Raw genomic sequence first — 21,472 nt, 5'->3', positions numbered from 1 at the left:
TTAAAAGCCCTCTTACGTCTATTCGGAAAAGAGTAAGGAAATTTGTTGAAAAAGATAATGATACAACGCCAATAAAAACTCGTCGAACCAATAATTATGGCCCGACTCATTCCACGCCATTCGATTCTAATTTAATTAGGTAAAATGTATATAGTTTCAAAGTGATAACTTATAAAGATATATATGCTTTCTTCAAAAACGTAGGTCATATAAACCCCGTGTTATTTTGGACGCCTGTAATGGGTAAGATATTGCTTGATACCTTTCTACATGCCTTTTAATTTTCTTCATACTATTTTACGGATTTAATTTAAGGGAAGAAACACCCGAAACCATACTTTCCCTTACTCAAGACGTAGAACACCCTTATACTCCCAAGAACACACTAAAGGTGCAATCAATTATTTTATTTTATTTTATACCCCTGAAAATTTATTAAATTTGCTATTCACATATAGGCAGTGCCGCCAGATTTTTTCAGCCCAGCTGGTGGTATACCATCTCCTTGCCCTTCTCTTATCACTGAGCAGGCTACCCCAAAAGTAAATTATAAAGTGATCACTTTTTATATAGTTTTTATTTTATATATATATTATATATTTAAAGCACAAAAAAGAAAAATCATCGGACGAGATCTTAAATGATCAAATTCTTTTAGTTTATCGGTCACACCTGACACATTTGGTAGAGAAGGCTTATGGATCTAACTGCCATTGTGGTCTTTTATTAGATTATTCTTCCCGACTCGAAGGAACTGCTATAATTTTTTCTTGGAGTTGTTCATCCAAGAATAAAAATCATACTAAGGTTTGCTTTGAAGATATACAAACGACCAGAAGTATATAATATATCTCTACGTAGGAAATATTTATTTTGTACATAAAAACGAATTTTATTAGTTTGAATAGTAAGTATTATTTCAATGTTTTCGTACGGAATGTAATTTGGAAAACCAGCAAGAGGCAGCGAACGCAGGGGCGTGCCTACCACGGGGGTAATGTATTTTCCAGGGACGGACTCTTACGTTGTCGCGTGTTTCGTCAACCTGTAATATTCAAAATGAACCTACACCGAAGTTTTATATATATAAAACTTTGGCACGCCCTTGTGCGAAAGCACGTGTATCCAGGGATAACCATTAGCGCTATTGAGAGACCAACGCTTATCTCGTAGAAATATCTTATAAACTTCTGATGCCACACAAGGGCAAAGACAAAGTTTCCAATCTATCTTTGTTATCATATAGTCACGTTTCAAATTGTTAACAGGGAATATGGGAAAGCCAACCACGCGTAAATCATCTTTACGCCGGAAATCTCGTGATTGCGAGTTCAATTATTTTGTCAGGTGGTCTCTTCACCAAAATACAAAACTTATTTCGACACGCTAAAATTGAACTATTTTCAAGCCACACATTTTACCGTTACCAAGTAAGGTATATTTATCCAGCCGTAAGCGATTATTGGTACGAAATGCAAAGAAAAACGTTCGAAGAGCTTCGTGACCAAGAAATAGTAATAGCTGGCGATGGTAGATGTGACTCACCGGGTCATACGGCTATGACGGAAACGTACCTTTTTTGCGAAATAAATACGAAGAAGATATTGTCAATAGTCACTGTTGACGTAAGGGAAACGAATGGGAAAACCTCCGCTATGGAATTTGTTGGATTCAAGAAGGCTGCCGAGGAAATAAATAAACTGGCCGCACGGAATAATATCACGATTATTGAAGTTGTCACTGACGCTCATTGTCAAATAGTTGCCGAGATGAGTACGTGTATTTTTAACCAAAATTCGCGACGAAATTCCAATGCATTGAAATTATTATTTTTTAGACAAGAAAGAAAGGGTATTTCCAAACGCGGAACTCTCATTGGATACCTGGCACGGTGGGAAAAATATACATAGTAAATTGATCCAGGTTCAGTAAATGCGTGCATATTTTTACTTCGTTATTGTTTTCAACCTTGATATTTGTGTTAATAGGAATCGAGTAAGAAGGGTTGCGAGTCTCTCGCCTTGTGGGCCCCGTCAATTAAAAACCACTTTTGGTATTCTTCTCTGATGTGTGAAGGAGATATTAATAAAATGGCAGTAAGTATTCAAACGATCAACTCCACGTTCCCCTATTCTAAAAATGTTTTTGAATAAATTTTAGTGGACTTGGATGTCGTGTCTAAGACACATAGTCAATGAACACGAATGGTCAACTGATCTATTTGATATTGGACTTTGCTGTCCACACGAAATGCCCTTACCCGAGGAGGAACGGAATAAACCCTGGTTGGAAGAGGGCTCGCAAGCTTACAAAGCCCTCGAGAGCGTCGTGAAAAGTCCGTATCTTTTCAAACGGCTTAAATATTATTTGAAATTCAGGCACACTGGATTCATAGAAGTTTTCAACAGCTTACTTTTAAGTTATCTACCGAAACGATTTGCTTTCACGTAAGTATCATAAATAAAATAAACTTCCGGGCAAGCTACATAATTTTGTCTGATTTAATTTTAGGTGGGTAGGACAGAAACTACGAACTTTGATTGCCGCTATCGACCATAACTCTCACGTTGGACTGAAGCAGGCAGTCACAAAATCTAAAAAGCTACAGTAAAAACAAAAAAGTTTTATGGATATCAATTTTTATCTCTCCGAGGGGACTTTGTACCCTAGGAGGGGTTATACAACCACCGTGTCTGTCTGTCTGGCCTGCGAACGCGTTCGCATTTTCGGGGCAAAGGGTAATCACTGCGTCCCCAGTTTCTTAGAATCAGGGAAAAGGTTTTTCCAAATCGCCCTCTTTTGGTCATTGGGTGTAGTATAATTTTTTAATCGGCCGGGATTCGAACCCGAGCCCTCTTACACGACAGGTGAGCGTTCTACCGCAGAACCACGGATACAGTTACGCTTCACTGAAAATTAAAAACTCTTCCGAGGAGAGGTATATTTTGACTTGCCAACTTGTTTTTAATTCAATTATTAATTGCAGATATAGATGTTCGTACAATCGAAAAAGCAGAGACACGCGGGTATCGAAAGTTTATGAAAACAAAAATTATCCTTACGTACACGAATTGAAGTCTCTCATTCTTAAGAAAAGAATAGAATTCAAGGTTTCAATTATAAATAGGAGGGTACGGCTTTGCAAATGAATTTACAATTTTTTTTTAATAACTAGGGAAACCATTTACAGAAGATTCCAAAACAAAGAGATGACCCTAGAAGAATACATAGGTCTAGGGGAATGAATAACCCCCCACCCTTGGAAGAAATGATCCAAAAGCACAATTCTCGTTTTGTTTTAAAAGATAAAACTTGTTAATAGATAGCGCTTCTAATTTTTAATAAAATACCTGAGTCAACCAAAACAAATCGCTTTATTTATCCACTCTCATATAAAACCTACATTAAAGATTTTCCATAAAAACACAATAAAATTTAGAAAGGTAATCTACCAGGTACAAATCCAACGTAATCTCCATTAGCTTCGGGAAATTCGTTCCTAATTTTTAATACGCAACATGACGGTATAGCTAGCCTTCGACCTTCCCCTAAAAACCCATATTGCCACAGTGTAATATTTCGGTAGGCAGCGTGACGATAATTTTTATTTACTAAGTTATGGAGCCCACGAACTATTCCCCCTTCGTGGCGTAGTCTCATGGTCAAAACCAAGAGTGCGGGTAATAAGCATTCCAACGCAAATAGAGGCCCTAATGTAATGCAATCAAAATGCATGCAGCAAACATTTTCGTCCTGAGTTGGCATAGGTCTGCAATTACCGCAAATACACACAAATTTCGTTGTTGTTGGAGGCGTATCATTAGGAGAACCAGGCGCGCTTGTTTTTCCCCTGGACGATCTCGGTGCGTCTGTGGAAGAGCTTGTTTGACCTCCGGACGGGCATGATCACCCTCCAGTCGAGCTCGGTGCCCCTAAAGACGAAGCGGGTGGACCAGTTTGTACTCTTAGATTATTGAGCAATGTCTCTGCTTCCGGAATTCTTTCGGCTAAACGAAAGCACCATTCTTATAATTCTTTCCGATCCATTGTTTCAGTCAGTGCCTTCAAAAATAAAAATTCTTTATAAAAAATGAGATCCGGCAATTTCAGTGCCGGCTGTTTCGGTGCGGTCATTTCGGAGGGGTTCTTTCGGTGTGTAGGTTGTTAAAGATGGATGTACTTCACAATCTTACCAAAAACTACGGCAAGAACGATGCAATGAAATATTTAGAAGGTGTGGCGCATAATTTTCATTTTTAGCTTTGTTATTTTATTATTATATATTTCACATATTGTATTTCTTAGTGTTAAATCATTAAATATTATATTTTATATACTTAAAATTTGCACCGAAACGACCTAAACACAAATAACCTACACACCGAAATAGCCGGCACCAAAACAACCTACACACCGAAACAGCCTATGCACCGAAATGACCGCACCGAACAATCCGGCACCGAAAGTGACCGCACTTAAATGGCCTAGACCCAAAAAAAATTATTATTTATGAGAAAAATTATTTATACCTTTAAATGATCTTTATAATTTTCAATTTTATTTTGGATCGTGGAATTTGAATTGGTCAGATCGGAATCATTAGTAGAAAATTTAGTTTTCTTTGTGGTCTTTTTCTTCTCTTTTCCACTTGGTGCTCTTTTTTTCCCTCCAGATTTGATAACCTTTTTAGGTGAAGTTCCTTCTTCTCCATTAATAGGCAATTTCTTAACAAATGTTGAAAATATATTTAAATTCTACGTCCTAAAAATCAAACAATGATCTACGCCACTGATGTACAAAAAACAGATCCAATGTCACGACGAAATTTTATATTTATAAGAAATAAGTAACTAATAGTCTTATAACTTTAGAAAATACAATATATACTTAACCACTGCCCATAGTTTCAATATGACCCAATATGTCATAAAATTATAGTAAAGTTTTTGGCAATACAATAATAAATATTTTAAACGTGCAACTTACCAGTTCATTCACAGAGTCGACATTCTCAAGATTCTTGCATTTCAACACTCCTTTACCACATTGAGATATCAGGAAATTGCACCTTAGGCCATTGTGAAGCATCAGATGTATAATTGTCTACATTTTCTTCATATGGATCAAATCCAACAAATTTTAAATACTTTTTTTTATATAATATTCTATCTTCTTTCCCTAAACACTCAAAATAGCCCTTATAAAATTCTTTTGATTTAATAGAACTCATTTTTAAACTATCTATGAAGCTAAGCCTAGGACTTGTATTGAAATTTCAATGGCGAGTCAGACCGTCGACTGCTAAAGCACGCTCACAAATTACTGGCAGTACTGTACGGGGAGAAGCACAGGGGATGAATTCGAGGGGGAAAGGACGTTACCCCCTTCAGTGAAAACTATGTATTGAATTAAAAAGAGTAGTAAATTGGAACAATAGCCCCGCCACCCCCTTTGTTCCCGTTTCTCGACCCCCCTGAAAGTACTTTTTAAGGATATTCCAATGATGCGAAAATTATTCCCCGCAAAGCATTATTTAAAAAGTTAATTAAAAAATGCCCAAAGACTATAACTTGGCGGCTGACGGCGCCGCGCACTCGTATTGGATGAGGTAGGACTGATGACGTGGACGATTCTTTAAATTCCTAGATTTAATACTTTTTGGATAACGTAGGACTGATGACGAAAAAGAAAAAGGCTGAAAAGCAAAACAGTACTAACTTTTAAGGGTTGGGAATTCTTCCCGTATTTCAACGCATTTTAGGCTTTTTTAACCATACTATGTCATATTATATGTCTTCTGTGTGATGTTGACCTATACAACGTCGAATGTATTCTAAGTATTGGCGACTGACGGCGCCACGCACTCACTTCACTCGAGCGCTGGGGGCGCGCAGCACCTCCCCACCCCCATACTAAAAAAAGCTATGGGCCATCTATAACGCAACCTAGAGGACAGCACCAAGCCTGACGCATCAACGAACGTCAACCCGATATTAATCCAACAAACCTAATAATATAAATAACCTAACCTACTTTCCCCGCCAAAACCCCTAAAATGCGTTGAAATACGGCGAAAATACCTAAAATAAAAAAGTATGTTAGTAATGTTTTGCATTTCCACATTTTTATTTTTCGTCACGTTATCCAAAACCCATTAAAATCTAGGAATTTAAAGAATCGTCCTAGGGAAAATTCACTGCAAAAGGCCAATGTTTAAAAATTCATATCTTTGTAAATATTCATTTCCGGCAAAACATTATTTAACATTAAAATAATCTTGCCCTCTAACCAAAAAAATATGTATAAAAAAATCGGGCGGGGGGCAGCTATTCTACACTTTACCCAAAATTTCTGGCAAGTAACAATTTTATATTTATCATATCTTTCTAAATAATAAATTGCGGTTAAAACTTTTTGCATTATTGTAATCCTTGACAAATCATAAACCAAAAATAATTAAAAAAAAATACAAAATTACCTATTGTTAAAAATAGCCAAAACATTTTGTATTACTGTAATCCTTGACAAATAATACACCTTAAAAAATAAACAAAAACCAAACGTACCTATTCTTTGTTAAAAATAGCCGTAGAATCTTCCGAAGACCCGGAATCGGGCATGGTTAGCGGAAATAGAATCCGTTTTGTGAAATGTTTCTTTTTTGTTTCGGGCACCGTCATTTTAATCCTTAGACCCCACGTCTACTGCAGCAGCATATTTCGCTAATATTGTGGTTCAACTGGTGCCATTACCACTCCTAACAAATAAAGAAAGGCCGATTTCCGAAAGGGCAAAAACGGCGCGACGGCGAGCTCTCTTCGCCGCGGAGTGAATTCTACGCCTCGAACCGTTCGGTTCGTACATCTTTAAAATTAGTATATCTTTCAAATTAATTATTTGTGGCTAATAATTTTTGCACCATTAAGTTCCCCTTAATAAGTACGTTGGTATGGTGGAACTAAAAAGTGGGAAACATGTGGCGGGGCTATAGTTCCAAATTTAGAATATAAAACTGTGACTATAAGTGAAGATAAGTGTTAAGGTATTTTGTGAAAATAATTCTGTTAAATTTGCAGTTGAAAAGCCAGTCAAAAATGGCTGCTAGCCGCTGTAGTACACTACACCCTTTAGGGCAAAAGTAAGGTGTTAAAAGAGAATATAATAAAGATGTTTTATCTTACAAAAAAGGTGTTTAGGGACACCTTTAAAAGCCCCCCTTGTAAAGGATTACCTCTACACCCTATACTACGAATATTGAAACATAAATGGTATTAAAAGCACCTTTTAGGAAGGTGAAGTTACTCTTTTTATACTGTTATAAACACCCTTTCGAGGATCGAAGTGACACCCATAAAAGATTACGTTACACCGTTTATGTTCTAATTAACACCTTTTAAGATCTTAATTTACACCTCTCCATTTCCAAATTAACACCGATTTGCCAAAGTGTTAATACGCCTTTTAAAGAGTTAAATCACACCTTTAAGAGTGTAAATAAGCCCTTTTGTTACAGTAAAATCACAAGTTTAAAAGTGTTAATACGCCTTTTTTAAGAGTTAAACAGCACCTTTAAAGGTGTTAATAGGCCCTTTTGTTAGAGTTAAAAAACACCCTTAAAAGTGTTAATACGCCTTTTTAAGAGTTAAATCACACCTTTAAACGTGTTAAAACGCCCATTTGTAGAGCAATACTACACATTTAAACACATCGTTAACTAGGGATTTTTAATATTTCTTTATTAACTAAAACATTGTGTAATTGACTAATTGGTTACTATTTTACATGGATATGTGTAGTTAATCCCAAGAAGGGTTTTCCTAGAAAGCTAACGTTTCTGTCCAAAATGGATTAAATGACAATCAAAAATTGAATAACTGCACATAAAACTATCTAGACGTCACGTCGAAAGTTTCAGTCCAACCTGGGCTTTAGTGTCAATTTTTGAGTTCTTGTTTGAATATCTACAACGCCTGGGCCAATGAAATGATCCACAACCCCAAATTCCCCCATTACGAAAAGCGTATCAACATGCGTGAATTCTATAGAACAGAGCTGGTCCGAGATGATCAGCCATTACGCCTCTAGTAAGATCTTCATCGAGGGTGATTAGTTAAATAAAATACGATAAAGATATTTTTTCGTGCTTAATCTATCAATAAGTTTTTTATACATATTTTATCTCTCCGTCATTCTGTTTTTTACAGATAAGAATACTTTTTTACACGTTTCGTTTTCGGTATAAAACACCCTGGCATTATTGTTCTTTGTCGCAGTTTTATTTACTTCTTAGGTGTAGCCGGTTCGGTGTTGTATTGCTTTAGTCATGCTGAACATTGTTTTAAAACTGTCGCGATCACTTTGCCGTGCTGTAAACTTTAACAATTTCTTCATTGAAAAACAACTTCTTCGAATTAGTTTAATTGATACCATGTGAAATGAAAAAATATATATTAATTTAAAAATAAATATCAATTTGTATTCAACTACACTACCTTTTTGTATTTTCACTGTTTCTATTGGTAACATAGTATTTATTAGAATCACAATTCCTTTATCAATCTTTCAAGGGTGTTTTTACCTCTCCGAGGGGACTTTGTACCCTAGGAGGGGTTATACAACCACCATGTCTGTGGGTCTGTTTGTCAGGCCTGCGAACGCGTTCGCATTTTCGGGGCAAAGGGTAATCACTGCGTACGCAGTTTCTTGGTTCACTGCGTACGCAGTCGAATAACTGTTTTAGCAGTTTAAAGGTTGGCAAAACCACCGTGTGACGGTAAGCGTAAACGGAAAAATTTGCGATTGCGTTGAGTTAGGTTGGTTGGTTTTTTTTTCGTTAACGCCTACCGTCGCGCCGGTTGTCATGGGTGTGTTTTTTCCAGCTCCTGATTTAATTGATATAGAACAAGATTTCGTGTAAGATTTAAATTATGGCATCGAAAAAATTCTAATTTAGCGATTTCTCTATTGATTAAAAACAAATGCGCCACCCAGGTTTTGAACCCAGGCCGTTCGGTTAGGCAGTTGAGCGCTCTACCACAGAACCAACGAACACTCCTTAGCTATATTGCAAATAAGAGACTCATCTTAAGCATAATAGTTAATAAAGTCTTGAATTTTTTTACGAATAAAATTATGAAGGCCTAATCTGGTTTTTTTTACGAATGAAATTATGAAGGCCTAATCTAGTTTTTTTACGAATGAAATTATGAAGGCCGAATGTGGTTTTTTTACGAATAGAATTAAATTATGAAGACTTAATATTGTTAAAGTCTAAATTTTTTATCTTGTTTTAGCGCAGTCAGCAGAGATAAGAGGGTTAAAGGGTGATCCACTTTGTTAGTTTTTTGTTATTTATTTACGGGTTTTATAATCGTTTTAAATATAGTTGCAATACAGCGAAGGCGTTCATTTAACTTTTATTGATAATCGAGGTTGCGTTTAGTCAAGTGGCTCTTTGTGCTTTGTTGATGGTAAGGTTTTTGCTTCTTGTTCATTCATTTGGTGTGAATATTTGGATATCTACGATTCCTAATACAGTCATTGGTTTCCTGGGTTTGCGAGTCAATATATGATATTGGAAATTGGATGGCATTGGTCTTTTTCGTGCGGTATGTGTCACAACGTCAACTGAAAGTCTAAGAGTCGTCCACTACCAGATGTCGAAAATGGCTATTCTACGGTATCTTCATCAAGGGCAAGTGTTGAAATAAAATGAGCGTTAAAGGTGTGGCTATAGTATTTCGTAAGCGAGAAAAATACAAATACCCTCTGTAGATATTTCTTTCATTAAAATTTGCTTCGTATTATATTCAACTGATAAACTTGTACTGTAAAAAGGGTTCAATTCAATTGTGCATTGTTATAGTACGTCTGACTCACTGTTGTAACTACTTAACTTCTGATATTCTGAATAAATTAAAATTGGTCGTTTCGTCTCAATTAATTTAATTATAATTAAAATTTTATAGCGGGCGTAATAGAACTGGGATAACATTTTTAGCAAATAACTCTGAATTGCGGAGATATATCTTTAAGGGTCATCTCGAGAAATTAATACGACTAGGGACAATTCTTCCGAGGAGAGGTATATTTTGGCTTGCCAACTTGTTTAAACCAACAAAGGACGTGTTATTGAACATTTTAATATGGCATAATAAAACCATTACAATTGTTAGTGAGCTATTAGGTGCAATGTACCTTTTAAAAGGTCATATAAACCGATTTATAGGTTAATTAGTTTATTAAAGGTGTGCTTTTACTCTGTAAGGGGCATATTTGCACCTTTAAAACTGTGATTTTAATCCTTAAATGGGTATATTTATACATCTAAAGGTGTGATTAAAGTCTTACCAGGTGCAACTAAACTGTTTTAAAGTGTGCATTTACACCATTGAAAGTGTGATTTTACTCTTTAAATAGGTGTATTTACACCTCTGTAGGTGTTATTTATCTCTTACCAAGTGCAATTTCACTGATTTAAAGTGAGCATTTACACCTTTAAAAGTGTAATTTTACTTTTTAAAAGAACCTAATTACACTTCTTTAGATCAGGTGCAATTTTTATCTTTGAAAATGCGCTTCTACACTTTTTAAAGTGTTATTGTACACTTTAACATGGCGTATTTAAACCTCTAAAGGCGATATGTAACTCTTACCAGGTCCAATTTACACCTTTAAAAGTGTAAATTTATTATATAAAGGTTTTCCCTAACTCTTTAAAGGGGTTTTTGAACTCCTTCACGGGTTTGATTTTACTCTTTAATACGCGTATTGCCACCTTTAAAGGCATGATTTAATGCTTAAAGGTACAAAATGACCCTTTATAGGTGTATTTTCTGCCGCCAAAAGGTATACATTGTAATTGTATAATTTTAAAGGTGTAGTTTCTACCGCCAAAGGGTGCAATGGCATACATTTCAAGACGTAGTTTCTGTTGCAAACAGGAGTATTTTCGTTTCAAAAAGGGGAACTTGGTATCCCGAAAGGGTGTACATTAATTATCTGGAAGGTGTCATATTTGTGGCGAAGAAAAAGGTGTTATAAAGCACCCGATTTTTAAAGAGTGTATTTCTTAGCATCGCCCCGAGCGTGGGCTTTAGACGTGTCTAGCAGGGACTGAATGGTCCCTATCTCTTAGTATCACCCCGATGGCGTGGACTTTAGACATCTCTAGCATGGACTGAATGGTCCCTATCTCTTAGTATCGCCCCGATGGCGTGGACTTTAGACATCTCTAGCAGGGACTGAGTGGTCCCTATTTCTTAGCATCGCCCCGATAGCGTGGGCTTTAGACGTGTCTATCAGGGACTGAGTGGTCCCTATCCCTTAGTATCGCCTCGATAGCGTGGGCTTTGGAAGTCTCTAGCAGGGACTTAATGGTCCCACTCACCCTGTGTGTACGAATGTGTGTCAGATAAAGCTGATACGCGTGAATGATACTCAAAAAATACAACGCTAGTACGTTGAAGAATTGTTAATCAAAATGGAATTTGAAATATGCGATAGGGAAGTTCCGTTTTCACTTACTTGGAGGCGTTGCCTACATTATGACCACGCGAAATGCCACTTGAATTATACGAAAATGCCCGAATGCTATTCTCACTCACGCATATCTATCGCGTAATTACATTATATCGCTGAAACGTGAAAGGAAATTTATAATCCGGTCCCTGAATGTGGTGGTCTGTCTGCAATAACGTCATCGGTCTCGCGCCGCTGCTTCACCATTTCATAAGCCTTCTCTCAATATTCACAGTCCAGTATTCCACACTTACATCATCTTTTGATGAATGGACATTTCTAAAAATTCTTCGTGAATGCTTAGGTTTTGCATATCAATAGCGCTTCAATTTGATCGGTTACACGTGGCTCTAGAAATTTTAAATACGTTATTATTCATTTTATTACATTATTGTATAATATTTTATAAAATAATGTTATACGTGTATAGAGGGTGTTTATTTTTGTTCGGACAAGTGATTTTTTACTTAAAATTGGAAATTTTATGATTGGTGAAATTTCCTCGTTTTCTGAAAATATTTTCACACTTTTAGAAAAATAATTTGTTCACCACCAGGTGCTAGATCAACTTTGTAAATTGAGAATTTGTAAAGCATCATCTGAAACCTACGAACACTTGAGGTTCGATGGAAAAACACTTATTTTTCACTGAAAAACGTGACTTGAAATATTGAAAAGTTGGGCAAGTCAAAATAAACTTGTTTGATCCTGGAAATCGATAGTCGCGCACTTTATTACGAAATCATAGCTTACTCATCTAAAATTTCAATCATTATTTTAGTTGCGAGTAGGTGGTCGAAATCCAAGAAGAGTGTGCGACATCCCTAAATACAGTTAAACACGCTGTCAGTGACTTTCAACAATTTGGTAATGTAGAACCTAGGTTTCATGGATTGGGTCAACCTATTTTTATAGGTTCTTGAATATTTTGCCGCATACCCTCGAAGAAGTTGCGCGACCACAAGTACCGATTTACGTTGCAGAAAAAACCGTCTTTGTAAAATTTAACGCATATATTGGTACCATCCATACAGAGCTACGCTTCACCAAGGACTTATTGATGGGGTGTAGGGGTACGTGGGGTCAAGGTTTGACCGATGAGTTCTGTTAGTTCAACCGAATTAAACACTTCATTCACCAAAGGATTATATTTTAAAAACTCTTTATTTAGCCAGCCGATTAATACGCGTACAGAGTAAACTCAGGAAATTAAATAGATGAAAATGATCGTTGATCGGTCTCTAGTTTCATAATGACCTCGGTCTCTCCAGCACGTTCTTTATATATCCAAAAGAGCCCACCGCCGCTGACCGTTGAACCCCAAATAAGCCGCCCGCCACCAGACCGGTGGCGCCACCTCTCCACTCCAGGACGTACTGTAAACGTAAACAAAACCCACCGAGGCTTCCCGTAATAGCTCCCCGTTACATCTTCCCCCGCCCCAAAAAGGGGAGAAAAACACACCAGAGGCAAAAAACCCCACCCAGACCAAGAAAACAAACCAACCGAATCACCACAAGGCCTCCCAAACAGTCTCAAACGGAGGACCTCCAACCGGCCGAGACGAAAAAGTGAAGTTATCCAAACTCAACACCCGACCCTGCCTAGGATGATCCCGCAGATACGTCGCAACCTGAGGACTCGATCGCAACTTTTCCCGAACCGGTCCTGGGGTAATATAATAAATATCCTGCCGAGGACTCTCCTTCCGAGCAACCAACAACCGATTCCACCCATAACGACCCGGCAAAGTCAACACATCCCCAGAACCCCGTTCACACTCATCCCCATCAACTTGAACCAAAGATCCCGGAACTAGGGATACCACCCCCGAACCAACCGAGACAACACCCGGAGTCGTTAACACCGGAGAACAGTCCAACAATACGCCACCAAAACCCTCCGAAGGACCTCCCTCGGCAGCCACCCCCTCTGAAACCAATTCCGTTTGCGAGCGGTCCGGTGATAGTATACCATCCGACCCCACCGATGTCCCACTCAAATCAACCACCTCCTCCACATCAGCCACCGCATCCAAGTCCCAGCCCGATAAATACAATTTCAATTGATTAATATGCCAAGTACCTGCCGATTCGCCAGTGAGCACGTCCGTCAAAACATAAGAGAGGTGAGTCAACCGCTTGTCCACTCGGAACGGCCCCAACCAACGAGGAGAAAACTTCCGACATATCCGATCCGCAGCCCTCGAGATCCGGTGATTTACCCTCCAAACCAGCATCCCCACCTCCAGAGACCCATCCTTATATCCTTTATCATAATACGACTTCTGTTTCTCACTAGCCACCAAATTAATATCGATGGCCCGATCCAGAGCGCACTGCAAGTCCCGTAAAGGCCCCCGCTCATAAGCAACAATGTCCTCCTCCGTCACCTCAGGAAGATCCCCCCCCCCCCGATTGTCCCAAGGCAAAGTCGGTTCGTGACCGTGGTGTAGATAAAATGGAGAACACCCCGTCGAGTGATGGACAGCACTATTGATGGCCAACTGATTCAAAGGCAGATTCTCATCCCATTTAGTATGGCAATCCCCCACATAAATACTAATCATCTCCCCCAAACCCCTGTTGACCCGCTCCGTAAGATTTGACTGAGGATGATACGGCGCAGTCAACTTAGGCTTAATCCTCAGGAGTCGGCAAACATTCTTCCATAAAGAATCTCCCCTCACCTCGTAGGCCCTTTCATCAGGTTCCAGCCCACGTTCCAGCCGATCGCGAACTTCCACCCAAAAAGGATCCCGCTTCTGAGCCTCCCTTATCTCATCCAAGGAAACCTGACTCACAATCCCCCCAGTGTTGACTTCATTACAAATCATGGAATTAATACAGCCCACCTCAGGATCCCCGTGCTGATCCACACCATCGACAATATTGACCCCCTCACCGGAACCCAGAGGACAACGAGACAAAGCATCCGCCACCACATTCTCCTTCCCCTTTCGATGGCATATGTCGAACGGTAAAAATTCCTGTAGCCGAAGGGCCCATCGCATCAACCGACTCTTCTTGTCTTTCAACCGAAGGAGCCAACACAGTCCCTGATGATCAGAGATCACCGTTAATTCCCGCCCCTCCAGATAATGCCGAAACTTTTCCACCGTATAGACCACAGCCAAACTCTCCTGTTCGGGCGTACTATAATTTAACTCAGCCCCCCGTAATAACCGACTGACATAACCCAAAGGCACCTCTACCCCATTTTGAATCTGCGACAAGATTCCCCCAATGCCCTGGCCGCTAGCGTCCCTCGTCACAAAAATTTTACCCTCAGGATCGGGGGTTCGCAACATGGCAGCTTCCGCAAGCTGCGTTTTTAACCCAAGGAAAGCTTCCTCATGCTCCTTCTCCCACTTCCAACGCCGTTTCTTTCCCTTTAACCCATTCAAAGGACCCGTCAGCGCCGCAAACTGAGGGATAAAACGATAATGCCACCCACACATACCGAGAAACCGCTGAACCTGGCTCAACTTTTTAGGCCGGGGAAACTCCTTAATAGCCTCAATCTTCGCAGGATCCAACCGTACCCCCTCAGAATTAACTTTATACCCAAGTAAGACAGTTTCAGACTGGGCGGAACTACATTTGTCCAACCGCAAAGTCAAACCCGCAAGACGAAGTTGCGAGAAAACATAACGCAGTGCCCGCATATGCTCCTCCCAAGTCTGTGAAGCTATGACGATATCGTCCAAATATACTGCAACCCCATACCTACGGGCATACCTCAGTACCTTATTCATTAACCTCTAAAACGTCCCCGGAGCCCCCGTGAGACCAAAAGGCATTGCTAAAAATTCAAACTTCCCTTCTCTAGTCACAAAGGCCGTCTTCTCAACATCCTCAGGAGCCATTCCCACCTGCCAAAACCCCGAACGTAGATCAAGACGAGATATATATTTAGGTTTCCCTATCTGGTCAATAATTTCATCAATTCTAGACATCGGCTGAGGATCCGCCACCGTTAATTTATTCAAGGCGATATAATTGATACAGAATCGCTTCTCCCCATTTTTCTTGTTCTGTAACACCACAGGAGAGGCCCAAGGACTACTGGAAGGCCTAATCAACCCCTGCCTCAACAAGTCCGCCACATGAGTATCTATGATTTCATTATCCCTCTGACTCCGCGGATAAGGCTGGCCAGAAACCTGAACCGCCCCCGGCCTCAACCTAATATGATGGCAAATCTCCTTCATCCTCCCAGGTCTTTCCGAGAATAGAGACGAAAATTCCCCTCATAAGGCATTTAACTCCGCCCTCTGCTCCGGAACCACCGACCCAATGTCCAACGACTCGAGACTTCCACAGGTTTCAGTCTCCCCCTTCCGCAGCCCCGGGACAGACCCCGAGCCCACCTTCCGATAAAGCCCCAGCAATGGAACCGAACCATTGGCACAGCTCAGCGTATTATCCGCATAGTCGATTTTCGCCCGCAAGTCGTCGATGAAATCTATCCCCAGAATAACGTCGAAGCGAAGGCCCTCCATCACCCGGAAATTCACCGGCCTGATGCCAATATCTCCCCCCAGATCAACTTCAAGAGAAATTCGCCCCACCGAGGACATCGTAGGACCCATTGCCTGAGAGACCTGACCCCGCTCACGGACCACCATCCCAGAAATACCTATCCTCTCCAGAAAACCATAGGAAATTGCGCAGACATCAGCCCCGGATCCAGAAACCCAAACCCCGTCTCATTAGAGATCCTAATTTCCAGACCCCTCAACCGACCGCCAGTATCCAAAGAATTCAAATAAGCCCCTGCCGGATCGTCCACCACCGACGAAGTCTCCCCCGATCTACTAGGAGACCGCTTTATAAGTTTCCCGACGCCGAGGATTCAGTATTTACACTAGAACTGATATTCTCTACCGGAGCCGAGCCCGTCCTATTCCCTGGACAATCCCTTCTAAAATGCCCCAAAGAGCCACACCCGTAAGAAGCCTGAGGATTCTGAGTGGTCCCCGTCCCATACTGAAGAGTCTGGCCCCCATCCCGATTACCAACCGACAACTGAGAGGGATTCCCACGAGCCAAACTCCCAGACGGCCTATACACCGAACCAAACCCATGGGTTGTATGAAACCGAGTTGGATCATCCAGAGGAACCCTTCCCCTTATACCATTCTCCAGCCCCAGATTCCTAACCACGGTGTCAAACTCCTTAATAGACCTACACTATCTGACGAATGATGAGCCCTGTGCCTCCGCCTCCGTCCCGACCAGGCAACCGACCCCGACACCTACCCTGAGACAACCGAGAACCGCCAGGATGACCCGCCCAACAGCCCCTCAACCAAATGCCAATGATAACCCCTAAAGACCCGAACACGGCTATGAACCATAAATACATGTTCAAAAAACTAAAATAGGAAAAATCCCCTAAACTAAAATACGAGAGAAAAAAACCCCCAAAAACTAAAAACGAATCAATTTAACAGGTAAAAAAAAGTAAGTAACCCCAATAAAATTTAACTTAAAAACAAGCAATAGCCACGGGACCTCAAAGTGAAGCGGGGGGGGGGGGAAATCCGACTCACGATTTTCAATATCTAGGCTTTGCCTCCAAAAATGTAGGGGTACGTGGGGTCAAGGTTTGACCGATGAGTTCTGTTAGTCCAACCGAATTAAACACTTCATTCACCAAAGGATTATATTTTAAAAAACTCTTTATTTAGCCAGCCGATTAATACGCGTACAGAGTAAACTCAGGAAATGAATGAGATGAAAATGATCGTTGATCGGTCTCCAGTTTCATAATGACCTCGGTCTCTCCAGCACGTTCTTTATATATCCAAAAGAGCCCGCCGTCGCTGGCCGTTGAACCCCAGATAAGCCGCCCGCCACCGGGCCGGTGGCACTACCTCTCCACTCCAGGACGTACTGTAAACGTAAACAAAACCCACCGAGGCTTCCCGTAATAGCTCCCCGTTACAGGGGATTTTCAAAGACGTTTCGATCCCCAATTTACGCGCCAAGTTCTCTACACCGACGAATGTTCTTGTTCTAGAGATCGACCTTTCAACAATCAAAATTATAACCTACATGTATGGCAGGACGAAAACCCTCACTGCCCAGCATACACAAATCATCCCTGGGACGTCCCAGCATGGTCCACAGAGCCCAGCTTGGTCCCGTCCAAAATTCGTCCTACAGGACGAATAACGGACGTCCCATTTTAGTCCTCGTAGTACCAATTTCGCGACATCCGATATTCAGCCCAATCGACGTCGCATGGATCTCCACTATTCGTCCGGAATGTTTCGTCCATCAATGCTATCTAGAGGCGCGTTTATCAGCAATTAATTTTAATTTGTTTCACGGGTATTTGTAACTGAGCCAATAATGATTAATGAACCACAAAATATTAATTTTATTATGAATATTATTATTTAAATTTACGAGTTTGTTTAACGTGAATTAATGAAATTACGAGTTAAATCAAAACTACTTAATTATTTAATTAATTTTATCTGTTCTTAATTTTTCTATTTTTTTATACTATTATTTTCTTAATTTTTACTTAAATTTTTTCATTGTATTCTGATGATTATTATTTTATTTGATGAATTATTTCTACAATCACAGCCAATTACTTAGAGTGCGAAAAAGCTGATCTAAGTCCTTTTAAATTATCTGGTAGCGTAGTTTGTAGTTTCTTTTGTACGACGCCATTACTCGATAGTTTGGAATAGGCCGTTAAAGATTATGACATAGCAATCTCTAGTATCGCTGATAAATTATCACAAGAGTAAAGTATTTTATTAAAAAACTAATTGATTTTTTTAATGATTTTAATTCAATTTTTTAATGTGTCTTTTAAAGAGGTAGGAAGACAATATGTTTGGAGTATTCATCTTCACTCTCACTGAATGGTAGACTTATAGCTCAAATTTGTTCTGTGAATAGTTTAGTGAAATTGTAATTCCAAAAGTAAGATTTGGGGTGTATTCTTTGAAGGTAACGGAAGTTTCGCTGTTTTTAAAGGTCATTTTGGACCTGTACATGTTTCAATTTTACTTTTTAAGTTTATTATTCATTACTCTCACTGAACGGTTCACCTAAAGCTTTATTTTATACTGTTATATTTTATATAGTGAAATTGTAATTCCAAAAGTAAGATTTGGGGTGTATTCTCTGTAAGTAACGGAAGGTTCGCTGTTTTTATAGTTCATTTTGGCCCTATACATGTTACAATTTTACTTATAAAGCTTTATTATACTTTACTCTCACTGAACGGTTTGCCTAGAGCTTTATTTTAGACTGTTATATTTTATATAGTTAAATTGTAATTCCAAAAGTAAGATTTGGGGTAGATATTAAAATTAAGCTTCGATAAACAGCAATTTATAGAGTACATTTTTTATCCGATAGTCTTAATTATTTTTAAGGAATAGTATTAAATGGCTTTTAGTTTTATTTTGTTTCTGATTTAAAAATTGAATTTTATTGTACTTTTACATTTTTTTAAGGAAGATTATTTGATGTTTTAATAGTTTAGTTCGAAATTTATTTTGTTATAAAAAAATTAAATAACTTAGTTTTGTAATTTATATGTTAACTGCTAATACTTTAAAGTTTCCAACTTTCGAAAAATTACCGTAAAAATTTAATAACCTAATATAAAAAATTTAAATTTTTAATTTTAATGCAGTTTTCGTGTTATTACAATCAAATTTTACAGTTGTTGCTTAATTTTTTCCATTATCTTGTATTATAAATGTTTTAAATAAAATATTAATTTCAAATTTGGCTTTTGAAATTATTTGTTCAGAAGACGATATCCAATGAACGTCCTAGTTTCATCCCTATTGAGCCATGATTGAACCAAATTAAAGGCCCAAAGACATCCAGGGGACGGCCGTCGTAATCGCCGTCGGACGTCCGAAAACTCGTCCCCGTTACGTACTACGGCTCTAGATAAACCGGACATTTGGTCGTATTTTAACGTCCAACTGACGTCAACCCCGGATTTTGGGATGTCTTACGGACGAAGGCAAGATCCGAGTGTGACGTCAATCGGATGTCCAAAGGAAGTTTTTGTGTTTGCTGAGTGGGGATTCAAACATCATCAACAAGTTCAGTTCTAGCGCTTAAATATTTCGGTGGCACTTTTAGGAAATCGTTTGATTGGTAGAGTGTTCTTGCCTCGTAATCTCAACGGCCAGAACTATTTGCGTTCTTTACGGAACGAGATTGCTGATACAATCGACGACATTCCTTTGGCTGAAAGACACCGAATTTGGTTTCAGCAAGAGGGCACCCCACAACATTATCACAGAGAGGCGACTGAATTCCTGAATAACGAGTTTCCTCACAGATGGATCGGAAGAAATGGTCCAGTTCTTTGGTCTGCAAGGTCTCCCGATCTGACACCGCTAGAGTTTTTTCTGCGGGGATTTATCAAAGAAAGGCGTTCCTATGGAAACGAGAGCCGAAGTTCGCCGGAGAATTGAAATTGCTTGTTCAGAAGTAACACCATAAATAATAGAGAGTGCATTTAATGATGTAACTGTCTGAGCTCAAGCTCGCGTTGCAGACGATGGGGGTATAATTGAACCCACTTTGTAAACAATTATTTAGCGTGTTTGAAATAAATTATTGTATTTAATGAAACCGAATACTGTTTTAGAACGTGCAAACTATTCTGCGGGTGTGGAATTTACATTTTATTAAAACTTTTACAGGTATTCCTTAATAAGACGTTTTCGTCGATTCTCATGATACGTGATTAAGTGCATATCTTTGCTTTTCTTGCCCGGATTTAACCAGTTTGTTTTAGCTTCCCAACTTGTCAATTTACTGAAAAATCGGGCTTTTTAAGGGCTGTGCGAGTATTTGATCAAAATCGAGTATCCGACGTAACTCGATTATGAAAAATGCAATATTCGTCGATTATCGAGTATCGAATTTACATATTCGGGTACTCGAATACTGGAATAAGTCACCTTGCTGAATTTGTCGGGTTATTATTTTTCCCATCATGTTCGGGTACTCGACTATTCAACGAGTATTTTACTAAATTTTGTGTTTCCGCCGCAATAATTTTATTATCGTTGTGTTCGGATGGCTTCGGTTACTTAGGTATCAATTTAGTAGTTTAAATGTTTAATACAGTTAATCAGTCAACTTATCTATGAATTATCATATATCAAGTTAAATACAGTTATGAATAATCAAGAACACCGCTATGATTAATTAAAGAAAATTACCCGAAAAAAAAACTCGATTGAGTATCCGAACGTTTTTCGGATACTCTACTTGAATAATTTTTTTTGGCCTAATCGAGTATTCGATTACCCGACTCGATACTTGACGAAACGTTTTTCAGATACTCGGTACCCGAATCGATTGCCTAAAACCAGTACTCGCACAGCCCTAGTCTTTTTCCATCGAACCCAAGGTATTCGTAGGTTTCAGATGATGCTCTACAAATTCTCAATTGACGAAATTGATCTAGCACCTAGTGGTAAAAAAAATATTTTTTCTAAAAGTATGAAAATATAACATATATTATATTACTTAATAATATATAACACAATAACGTAAAATATTTATATTACTTAATAATACATAAAATAATGTAATATATATTATATTACTTAATAATACATAAAATAATGTAATATATATATTATATAACTTAATAATGTATAAAATAATATAATATATATTATACTACTTAATAATATATAAAATAATGTAATATATATTATACTACTTAATAATATATAAAATAATGTAATATATATTATATTACTTAATAATATGTTATAAAACATATTATGTATATAGGGGAGAAGTAAATACTAAATAGGTTTAATTTTGGAAAAATATTTAATAATTGAGGTTGATGGTTCTGTGTTATTGAGTAGGGTTTCAGCATTTGTTACGTCATTAAAGGGGAGGTCTTTTCCATTGGTACTTATCATTTC

The 21,472-nt window shown here is 38.6% G+C and overlaps 2 protein-coding genes across 2 annotated transcripts; one reads left to right on the top strand and one right to left on the bottom strand.

Moving 5' to 3' along the window:
* The first annotated feature begins 1,472 nt into the window (after window positions 1-1,472).
* Window positions 1,473-2,611, top strand: LOC149933551 (uncharacterized). The gene is made up of 5 exons (XM_090157327.1): window positions 1,473-1,773; window positions 1,838-1,923; window positions 1,989-2,096; window positions 2,161-2,447; window positions 2,512-2,611. Exons 1-5 carry the CDS (start codon window positions 1,473-1,475, stop codon window positions 2,609-2,611), a joined length of 882 nt encoding a protein of 293 aa, XP_090013453.1.
* A 10,419-nt stretch (window positions 2,612-13,030) lies between these two features.
* Window positions 13,031-14,980, bottom strand: LOC149933550 (uncharacterized). Its single transcript, XM_090157326.1, has one exon. The coding sequence runs from the start codon at window positions 14,978-14,980 to the stop codon at window positions 13,031-13,033; it is 1,950 nt and encodes a 649-aa protein (XP_090013452.1).
* Between the last annotated feature and the right edge of the window lie 6,492 nt (window positions 14,981-21,472).

This window comes from Leiobunum rupestre, chromosome 8, assembly GCF_980474605.1.
Source record: "Leiobunum rupestre chromosome 8, qqLeiRupe1.1.hap1, whole genome shotgun sequence".
In the NCBI taxonomy this organism is placed as follows: domain Eukaryota; kingdom Metazoa; phylum Arthropoda; class Arachnida; order Opiliones; family Sclerosomatidae; genus Leiobunum; species Leiobunum rupestre.
The sequence above is the reverse complement of the archived record's forward strand: the minus strand, read 5'-3'. Positions and strand labels throughout refer to the sequence as shown.